This window comes from Lissotriton helveticus, chromosome 5_1 (genome assembly GCF_964261635.1).
Source record: "Lissotriton helveticus chromosome 5_1, aLisHel1.1, whole genome shotgun sequence".
Taxonomy (NCBI): Eukaryota; Metazoa; Chordata; class Amphibia; order Caudata; family Salamandridae; genus Lissotriton; species Lissotriton helveticus.
In genome coordinates, this window is record NC_136065.1 from 2072652528 (window position 1) to 2072664294 (window position 11767).

At 43.3% G+C, this 11767-nt stretch overlaps 1 protein-coding gene across 1 annotated transcript in view; it reads left to right on the forward strand.

The window, feature by feature from the left end:
- The window catches only part of LOC144753995 (uncharacterized), a 52781-nt gene extending 43533 nt beyond the window's left edge, over positions 1 to 9248 (forward strand). The window contains exon 3 of the mRNA XM_078641515.1: positions 8734 to 9248. Coding sequence (XP_078497641.1) covers positions 8734 to 8933 — 200 coding nt within the window. The 3' untranslated portion in view covers positions 8934 to 9248. The remainder of the gene's footprint in view (positions 1 to 8733) is intronic.
- Positions 9249 to 11767: the final 2519 nt, after the last annotated feature.

The window sequence follows — 11767 nt, forward strand, 5'->3', positions numbered from 1 at the left end:
ATCACTTTTCTTTGACTGTACGCCCACAGTCAATCTGTAATTGTCACCTTAACTGGCAAAATGTCTTTCCGTTTACGTCCAGACAGTCGCCTTCTCTGATAGGTTACTTACACACAGTAACTTTCGACCAGCGTCCGTTACTCACACACTCACTCTTACACTCCCCCTATCTCGAATCTGCGGCGGTCAATGGTACCTCATGACCCCCGTACTATGGTTGACAACTACTCTGGATGTTCGATACACCCGAACCACTTAAGCTCTACCCCGAACTTAAGATTTTACCAGGTTGCGCGCGCTCACAACCTTCTCACAATCACACTACAGGCATTCAACTCCGCCAGACATTACAATACAAATACAACACAAAACACCGCAATCTGTTCACGCATGACCCTTGTTATACTCACTCTCCTCCGATACTGCTGCTTTTCTCGCACCGTCAGCACCCTCTTCGGCACGCGATTCTTCCGTTTCTCATCTCTCGATGTCTAGCTCTAGGGGCCTTGGGGTAAGCTAACCTAGTCTAGATTACCTTCCTCAAGAAGATAACCATCCTACACTGCTACCAACTGTTAACGAGGGGTTTCTGGTTTCTAGTTACCTTACCAGATCCCTAATCCTGTCGACTGAATCGTTGGTACCTGTCATTGAGTAAAAGACAATCTACTACTAGGTTAATCAATTAGGAACTTAAACAACTCTAAAGAACCACTTACCACTGGGAAAGGTTAAAAAGTTTTAATTCAAAGTCAAAAGTATCTGAAGATACAAACATCTCAGAATAAGATTCAAAAGGTATACAGGTATTAGTACAAAAAGATACTCTCGGAATATTCTTAAACAACAAAAGGAAATTATCAAAACTATTTCAAAAAGCATAAGCGTTGCAAGAATCGCTGTGAGTTGCAACTTGAGAGTCATTTACAGAAAAGAAAAATACAAGTTAATCTGTCCCTACACTAGACTAAGTGACATCCCTACTTAACAAGATCTTTACCTAAAAAGGTGTCAGCAGTGGTGACTTCCAAAGAAGATCACACACTTCCCTTAGTCTTTGTCTCAAAATTGAAGTCTGTTAGTTCTCTATCTGCCTACCCATCCGCTCTCTTAGGCTCCTCAGATCATCTGCTCTAACTCTACCCCGGGGTGCTATCCCTAATACAAAATCACATTTCCAATAGGAACGCCCATGTCGACGCCTCTCACGTGGTACAGTTTTGAGCGGCAAACTCCGTACTGGTGCTCCTCTGGACTCTTCATTAAAGTTGACCTTGCTTCCCAGGCTTCTTCTTCAGCGAGACAGTACCCCCTAAAATTCCTGAAGACTCCTCCAGGCCTGCGCCTGGCTCTCTTGAACAAAGGAACCGTTCATCATAGTACTGATTAGGGCTCCTCGCACCTGCGACAGACACATGTACTGTGGGCCTCAAATTCCAACCTCCACCATATCTTAGACTATAAAACATGTGTAAGAATTCTCAGTTGGTGCCTAGCACATCTTTCCCCTAACGAGCACATTTAGATCAAAGAGAATGACTTGGTCTTTTCAGGCCTAGTTGATTTACACAAAGCGGTTTCTGTCTTCTAAAACATTTCCTTTCTTTGGTTTAAACAATATTAACTAACACGTATTACTATAATATAATGCAACACATCTATATAAAACATATATTTAATACTATGCCTAATAATACATTTGCACTCAAATGACATTAGAATCCACGTCACTAAGAGTGTAGCAGCATCTTTCGTTTCCTGTGAAATGCCATGTGGCCTACACATTTTCATGGTTTGCAGAATTACATTTCGTTTTCACTTAGTCATCTAACGTGTGACTCCAACATCATTTTAACATTTCTACAGCCTCTACATTAGTTTTCCACACATATATATGCATCTAATCTAATTAAAACAAACACTCATATCTTTTCTCTATATAAATTGACACTCTTGTATATTCCACCCTAAGCTAATACTACGTGCTTGTAAATATGGTGTACTTATACATTTTTTTCAGATTTGTGCTCTCTCACAAACAACGTTCACTGCCTCACAGATAACATTTAACAATCACTCTACACAGGCAAACATCTCCTTAACCCCATCGACGCGGGGCTAATTCCCCCACGACGCGGGGGAGGGGGGCCGCGCGTGGCGCCGCAGTGCTGATGATGAGCTCAGCTCGTATTGCAGCACGGTGGCCGTGTGCTGATGACGAGCTGAGCTCATCATGGTCACGCCCGCTCAATGGAACGCCCAGCACAGCGGGGAAATTATCCCCGCGTGGGCGTTCCGCGCAGGCCATGACGAGCTCAGCTCGTCACCAGCACACAGCCACCGTGCTGCATGACGAGCTGAGCTCGTCATCAGCACACAAGGTGTTAAAGTCATATCCGTGTGATTGGCACGAACCAGAGACGAAGATGTGCACAAAATATACTATGTTATTTATTACCATAGTTGAGGGAGGAGAGGGGCATTGATGCCCATTTGAGGCTTCGTCTTTCATCAGTCACTTAACAGTGATCAGGAGGGATGTGCTTTCCCATTTTAGCCTCAAACCAAAATTTTGCTCCTGCTTACAACCCAAACTGTTTGCAGATTTACACCAAACTTGGAATGAAAGTAGAACTTTTCTCACAAAGCAGGTTTTTGTTCGTTTGGGGCAAATCTGTTCAGTCGTTTTTGAAATACAAATATTTTTAAAAGTTGTTAGGTGGACTTCAAAGCAGTGCTTACCAAACTGTTGGTCACACACGACAGTGGTGTGTGGGACAACTTTTGGTTGGTGGTGAAGACTAAGCAGTAAATAAACAAGCTTTTAAATTCTGTATTCATCTTGTCACATTTGTGTGCTTCAAAGACTTACGGCAAATGTCAAACTATGTCTTCTGACAAATTGCAGCAAGTTTGTTAACTTGGGGACTGGGGTTTATACATTCCTCTCACTTTGCATCCAGAAAAAGAAAGTAAAGTGAATTATGTGCCAATCTTGCTGGGGTACAATGTGTGCAAGGCTGTAGGATTACATTTTTGTGAAATACAACAAAATGTAAATGAACTGTTCACATTCAGCAGTTAGGGAAGCAAACATGAAGCACATTCAGCCACATGCATCATTGTAGGAATTTGCGATTCCTAAATTGCGAAAATTAAGGAATTGCAATTTAGGAATCGCAAATTCCTATGCATTAAGAATTCGCAAACGTTTTTGTGATTTCTTAATTTTCCTTATTTGCGATTCCTTAATTGCAAATCGCAAATAAGGAATCGCTTTACATTGATTCCTATGGGCCAAGAGGCCCATAGGAATCAATGGGAAGGCATTATCATTTTGCGAATTCGCAATTAAGGAATCGCAAAATGAGAATGCAATTTCAAGGGTGCAGGGTGGGTCCAATGGACCCCCCCCTGCACCCCTGAAATGTCACGTAAGTACATTTTACTCACACACATGTCCCAAGGGCATGTGTGTGTGTAAAATATAAGTTTCAAAAATGCATTTTTTTGCATTTTTGAAACTTTTCGCAAATTACCATGAAGGTTTACTTCATGGTAATTTTCCCCTTCCTAATTGTGAATTCGCAAATAAAAAAAAAATCATGCATAGCATTTAAGAAATCACAAAATTTGTGATTTCTTAAATGCTATGGCAATTTGAGAAATCGCAAAAAATTGCGATTTCTTAAATTGCGAAAAATGAAAAAAAAAGGATGCATCCCCCAAAAAGTTTTTGCAGTCGCAAATGGCCGAATTTTGCGATTCGCACCGTTTGCGAATGCAAAACAGCTTGATGCATGTGGCCAATTGTTTGTAATTCTGAGGTGTGATGGAAGCAAAGATTTCAACACCATCAAAATATCAAAATGCGTTACTTGGTGTTGCACAAATCAAAAATAATCACAACAACCCAATTTCCACACATTATCATTTGTGTGCTGTATAGTTTTATCAGTTTAACTGAATGTGTGTGCAAATTTAGTGCCATTTCATGACAAATTGCTGTCTGTAAATGAAAGTGCGCTACCTCAAAATGTTACTGAACCGGAATGGTGGCTGTGAATGTGGGCGCGCACAACTTAATCAATGTGAGGGGCGAATACACAATTCAGTCTGTACAAAAAGTGCCCATATCTCATTTGGTGCTCTTGAGGAGGAGGAGCCCCCTGATCTTCCTCAACCAGAGGAAATCCAAACCAAATTACAATATTCTCCGAGCGCACAAAAAGTTTTGACATCGAGGTCGTGGTATCAACGGTTCTTTATTGGATGTATGTCAGTACAACGCGATCTTTTAGATCGCAGTACTTGACATCGCAGATTTTACAACGCATGTCGTTACAACGACTTGCGTTGGAGGACGCGGATTTAGGAATTTTATAATTTTATATTCCAACACCAGTCCCCGTAACAGTAGGGAAGGTGTTGGAATATAAAAGTACAACATTCCTTATCCCACAGCGCCATCCAGCGCAAGTCGTAGTAATGACTTGCGTTGTAATAGCTGCGTGGAAAAGGTCGTGCGGTGTAAACACCGCGTCGTAAACGACGTTTCCCTTCTTTATTCCATATCAAAATGTTTTTTATATAAAAGATAACACGAATAGTGATTTTACTGCTTATAATACCAACGTACGCTTTGTGCACTTTCCGTTTCTCACACCCTTTGATTACCTTCATAATGTCCTACCTAACCTGTAGAATTTAAAGAAAACGTGACTCTGTTCCCAAAACTTCTTATACCTATTGGCTAACCCTTGGCCAGACACAATAGGTACTTACATAGATCACGACAGGTGCCTCTTGGGTCTTTGACCCCGGTGGTGTGACTACTATAAGCTAGAGTTTCTTCTCTATAATATTATAACATTTGTATTATATTCCTGATGAAGTCTGATGCTACGCCTACAGTACAAAGATCAAACGCGTTTTGACAAGTGGAAAGTTCAAGAATAATGGAGGAATTGGATATTGGAATAAAGAACTGTTGATACCACAACCTCGGGGATACCACACAAGGTTTTAGTTATATTTAAAACATCTCCCCTATCCTTTAACCCCTTCACTGCGGGGTGTTTTTCCCCCCGCTATGCGGGGGGAGGGGGCCGCGCGCGGCGCCGCTGTGCTTGTGACGAGCTCAGCTCGTCATGAGGCACAGTGGAGCTGCACTCATGACGAGCTGAGCTCGTCACGGCCACACCCGTTTTGGAACGTTCAGCACAGCGGGGAAATTATCCCCGCGTGCGAACGTTCCAACGGCCGTGACGAGCTCAGATCATCATGAGTGCAGCTGCACTGTGCTTCATGACGAGCTGAGCTTGTCATAAGCACTCAACGGGTTAAAGGTAGGGGAGGTTGAAAAAGTTTATTGCTCCTAAACGCGAGTCACGGTTCTAAAAAGTTTGGGAAGTACTACTTTAAAGGGTTAACACTTTCAGCTATCTTCATTGATTTGGGCCCGTTGCTCCTCTGCAAAGAGTAAGAATTATAAAAAAATCAATAAATGCCATTGGACGAAAGAGCCTTTTCTCCTGTTGTCCTGTTTGGATCAGCGGTTCCACATTTGGTACCAAGGATCAGGGAAATCTAACCAGCTGCCCCAAGAGATACATTTCTTTTTGAATTCTTAATTCCCAAATTTTGATTTGCAGCCTCAAGCGTGGCCATAGGCAAGCTGCAATGTCTGGTACCGCGACCGCAGAAAAACGTACTCGATCTTTATCAGGTCTGCAGTCCCGGAGGCAAATCCCCAAATCCAACAATGGGTCAGCATTGGTCTGTGAAGCTTTCCCTAGTTTTGTCATCTCATGCCCCTGAAGCTTGCATTATCAATCAAAAAATCAAAACAAATTTATAAAGCTCATAGACACTCCAATAAGTTTCCCACTGCTAGCGTATCTTGGGATTTCGTAAACAGTGTGTATGACTTACATAGGCTCTGTTCGGCTGCCAGGTCAATCCATAGTTTTGAACCGACGTAAGCAAAGAAATGACCGCCTTGCCCTTTTAATTCTGGCAATGGTGGCCAAATTGGATTTGCAAAATCGAAGTTCTTGCTTAGGAACATAAGGGTGTTTTATAGAGCATACATATAGGGCCAGCCAGATGCATGGCTCTATAGACATAGCACATTGCCTTGCACTGGTTGTATGACTAAACAACTACCACTTAAACAACTAATGCCTAAACCACAAAGGCTAAACCAATACCAAAGCCAAACCACTACGTTTGGCATAGTAGTCGATCCGCCGCATTCTGAACATTTTAGCCGAGGCTGCATGGCCCCCAGTAGAGAGCATTGCCATAATCCAATCTTGAAATTATTATGGCCTTTAATACCGTCTTTTGCACATTCACAGGTAGATACCACAACATCTTTTGTAAACATCTAAGTAGTCCAAAGCAGCATGAGCTACCTTAGTGATTCGATAATCCAAGGTCAGTTTGTCGTCTTTCCAGAAGCTTGAATCTTTGCTCGACTGACTGGGAGTTGGGTAAGCACCCGGCTCTTATGGCCTACAATGGGGATATTCAATTTCAGGCAGTTGAGGCACATCCAATCCACCACCTGGACGAGGTGCTCTCATCCGCTGCAGAAAGGGAGAATATAATCTGCGTATCATCCACCTAGGAATAAAGAGATAGGTGAAGCCTTTCCACTATGTCTGCCAGTGGTCGCACCTAAATATTGAATAAAGTGGGGCACAAAGAAGAGCCTTGAGGAGCTCCAGGGGGTAGATTGACTATAGATTGATTATTGCAGATTTGAAAGCTTTGGCGATGACCTGAAAGTGCGACCTTCCAAAAAAGACACTAACCAGAATAGGGCTAGATCTTGGACCCCCATTGTTGCAATTCTCCTAAAGAGCACCTGATGGGAGACAGTGTCATAAGCGCTACTTAGGTCCATCAGCATCAGGGCTGAAGTTCCACCTTTGTCCAGTTCCTGTCCTAGGATTTCCTTAATGCCTAGCATTGCAGCCTCAGTGCTATGTTCTGTGTGATAACCACATTGGGAAGGATGTAATACCTTGTGTGCTTCTAAAAATGAAGAGAGCTGACCATTGATGTGCTTATCAAGGATCTTTGCATAAAACGGTACATGAGAAATAGGGCGATAGCCTAGTCAGATGTCTATAAATTGGCTTTTTAGCAGTGAAAGTACCATAGCATGCTTCCATGGCCTGGAAAAACTCCCTCAACCAATCAGATATGAGTATTTGTTTACGTATTTGGCTCAACAGATCTCCAAGAATTTACATTTGCAGACCTCCAGGGATTAACAGTCCGCATATCTCTAAAATGTAACCTCTTCATGCCCAACCGGAGACCCTTTTTAAACGCTAATCTCACGAGATCTACTGAACAGATTTACAACATTCCATTCAAAGTAAAGTTCAACATTCATACCAAATTTGGTGCAGGTCTGTTCAGTTGTTTTTTGTGTATCAAAGAGGAAAAAAACCTATGGGATTTAAAATGGGAAACAACAATTTTGGAACCCCGCTTTTTCTTGGCCCCTCTTGACAGATCTGCATGAAATTTGCCATGAAAAGCCCAGAGTGAAAGCACTTTAAAAAAAAATTATGCAGATTATAAAGATAGTAAGAAAGCAAAAAAAGCTTTATCCATTAAAAGTGTGACTTAACCATAATTACAGAGGTGTTATCGACACCCTGTTAAAAAAATATATATATATACATGTATATATGATGTGTCAGTGAATATAAATCTGGTCCAACCCTGTTATAGATTGATAGATACATAGATACGCTGTGCCAGTGAAAATAAATGTAGTGCAACACCCTGTTATTTACAGCAAGTGCATTAATAGACGCACAGTCAAACATATATTACTGTAGTGTAAAGGTCCGATTCAAAATTATTGCCATAATATAGTGTATGTAACTGCTGTGATAGGTCTGCTTATTGTGCCACAGAACTCATTCTGCAATGACTTTCCAGGAAGCAAACTTCTGCTAATAATCAGTGGGCCTGTTTCATGTGTCTTTATATCAATATGTGGATTTACCTTCTCGTTACCGGCCTCTGGTGAAATAACTTGTTTATAAATAAACTTGTTGATAAAGACCTGGCTTTTTGAGCAGTAGCTGCTTCAAGCGCCTTGTAAATTGATACTTGTATAGCGCACTACTCACCTGCAAGTGTCTCAAGGCGCTTGTACGAATACCGCTGTGGAACCCATCCTGGCTTTCCCTGCGAGGTGTCCACTCCTGGGCACCCCCAAGGTGGAGGCCAGGCATCCTTAGCGTTGTGGGGGCCGTTGTGGAGATTAAGCAAGAGTTGCAGAGTGGGACCCATGATTAGAATAGGCACCGAGGTGAGAATTATCAGGTCTGTGGAATTTATTTTAGCCCAAGACCCGCCGAGGCGGGGAATTGAACCCTGGTCCCAGGCCAGAGCTCCGCATCAGGGTCTGCCGCTCTAACCATTGAGCCACACTTCTCCCTTGAGACCCTCACGGGTATGTAGTGCGCTTTACAAATGCTATGATTGATTGATTGAGTGATAAATAATTCTCATGATAAAGCAGAATGACAGAACTCCTACAAGCAGCTCCCCAGGAAGTAATATACTGCTTTTTACCATTGTTGTGGGAGGGAGGGGGCATCATGACCCACTGGTATCTTCGGCTCTTGCAAATGAGTATAAATTGTTTCTTTTCCTCTTTCTTGTTTTTTTAAAATAACTCTTTACATTTGTTTACAGGATACACCCACATCTACACGAGCTACCGATGTCTCAGTTCCGGCTGCAGTCAGATCATCCCAATTGACTCCACCACCGGAGTCGCTGTCAACATCACCTGTTGCGACAGCGACTTGTGCAACTCAGGGTCTGTCACCGCCCAACTCTCGCTTCTGTCCTGCGCTGGCCTCCTGGGGCTGTGGCTCCTGAACTGGGCCTAACTGGAAACACCCAGAAGGACATCATGGGTACAAAGAGTCAGTGACCAACTCCACCTGGTCTGAGAAGAAATCAAAATGGGTGATGATGACTGCAACATTTCCCCCTCTTTCTGCCAGCCTCTCATCCAACCTCTGCAGCCTGAACCAGCAACCTTGACAGCATCATTGGAAGAAGTCAGGGCCATCAATCCTATCTAGAGAAGCTAGAACCCCACTTCCCCCACTGTTAGGGCAAGTAGCTAATTGCCTTCTATATCCAAATATTAATCACGTGTACCCCATATGAATAAAACACGGTTAGGATAGTGAACATAATGAAGGTTTTTCCCTTTCTGTATCTATTTCATTTTACGCCTAGGCAGATGCATTCTGGGAAGAACGATTCATGCAAATTAGACAGTGACTTGGCGTTTCTGCCGCCACCTGGTCTTATTCGGCCATGCTGTAAAAAACACATGACGCTAGTGGACGAGTGAGTCACAGATTCACAAGTATTGTATGTTTGATTACTGGAAATTTACAACCAGCAGCGGGTTATAGACCCGTGTTTCAGGGAATTGTCTCACAGAAATCACAGCATTAACTGATTACAACCAATGGAATGGGCTGCCTAAAATTAATGCTTACATTAATGTAAAAATATATACAACAGGTAACATCTTCTTATGCTCTTATATTATAATCGTGGGGACCTCTCTGCGCGTTTCATTACCAGGTTGCAATAACTTCTCGATATACAGTCTCAATATAGCAATAAAAAAATGAGTTAAATAAAAGCCATGGAAAGATAGTTTTGGTGTTCTGTGGTACACGAAGTTGAAAGCAACTGAATTGAGGTAATGTCAAGCTAGAAAAAAATAAATCGAAAAGAGTAAGATGTTTTGCAAGTGCTATATTATAAAGGGGAGAACGAAAAGAGAATAAGTCACATGCCAGAGCCGGATAAAGAAATTAAAAAAAGTAAACCCTCATGCGAGCGGAAGATTAAAAGGTAAAAGGGCTTCCCAGGTAGAACTCAGAACAATGACCAATCAACACTACACTTTGATTATTCGTAGTGGTGAATGGTCAGCTGACCAATCAGAACTCCTACTCGATCATTTGCAGTGGTGTGTGGTGGTTTGACCAATCAGAACTCAGACTCAATTATTCGCAGTCGTGAGTGGTCATTTAACCAATCAGAGCTCAAACTCGATCACTCAGGGTGGGGAATAGTTAGTGATAAATTAGGTCTCAAAAGCCGTAACAGAGCGAAGCTGAACAGTGAAATATCTCAAAAACGGGGCCAGAGACAGATTGGACGGACTGAGAAGGGATGTACAAAACTTGAGAGAGAGCGGACAGTTTAGGAATTCAGAGCCAATCCAGAGAGAATTAGAAACCGGGCAGTTGGGACCCAGGCCCGGCTCCAGGAATTTTTAATTGGGTGGGCCAAGGACGCATTTGGGTGGGCCACTGCAGGCTCGATTTGTCGCATATATGTCTAGGCAGGCTTGCTTCAGGGCCCTCCTTTACCTCTTCTTAGGCTTACAAGGCCCAGTAAAACTCACTCTTTTCCAAATCTCTTTTTAATGTTATGACTCACAAAAATTGTTTTTTCTATGTAATGTTCCTTTGATGGGAAGAGGAGGTTTCTGAGGTGGGAGTATCAGGCAAGTGACACTTCTCTGGCTCCCTCTCTGTGAGCCTTCAGGGAGAATCCCTCTTCATTACTACCTCCACCTGACCACGGACTCTTCAACGCACTCCCTTACAAGCTTGATTAGCCACTATTCCTCTCCAGTGCACCTTATCTCAAAGATGACCTTGGACCCCGCCCCATGTCAGGCACCATCTCCCGGTAAAAACATTAGTAAAATCACCTTTATACTTAAAACATTGAATAGAGCAATAAATATAATTAGCTCGCACTTTAAAGTATGTTCCACAGTGGCCCTTATGGCCCGACTGCTAATTAAATAAACAAAAACAGAAAGGCCATGACAGGGCCGGCTTCAACGCTGATGCAAAAGTCTTTTTTGGCGCTGCACCAAAAACCTCTTTCTCCATAAATACCTTTACTACCACCTTCCAACAGTGTACCTCATCCGTCCATGCCCCCCTATTGACCTCTTCCTCGGATTCCCTCACTGCCACACGCCACAAGTGCCCCTCATCTCCCCATAGCCCCTCCCCTTTATGACCACCTCCTCGGATTCCCTCACTGCCACCCTCCCCCAGTGCCCCTCGTCTCTCTGTAGCCCCTCCCCTTCATGACCTCCTCATCAGACTCCCTCAATACCACCATCCACCGGTGCCCCTCATCTCTCCCTAGTTTCCTCCACCCCATGACCTCCTCTTCGGATTCCCTCACTGCCACCCTCCACCAGCGCCCCTCATCTCTCTGTAGCCCATCCCCCTCATGACCTCCTCCTTAGACTCCCTCACTACCACCCTCTACCAGTGCTCCTCATCTCTCCCTAGCTTCCCCCTCCACCCCATGACCTCTTCCTCGGATTCCCTCACTGTCATCCTCCAACAGTGCCCCTCATCGCTCCTTAGCCCCTCCCACTACCTCCTCCTCGGATTCCCTCACTGGCACCCTCCACCAGCGCCCCTCATGTTTACGTATCCCCTCTCTCATATGCATTTAATTTGTTGTATAACACTGCTCATATCAATGTAGTGTGTGTCAGTACTTTACACCACGCACACACTTACAGAGATAATGAATCATGCAAGTATGTAAATCAGTCTACAGGGAATGTCACATAAGCCAATGAGGATTACAAGGTGTAGGAATCATAGGTCATCCATTCTGGTGTAGTTTATTTTAAGAGGGTTTGGTCTGGGGA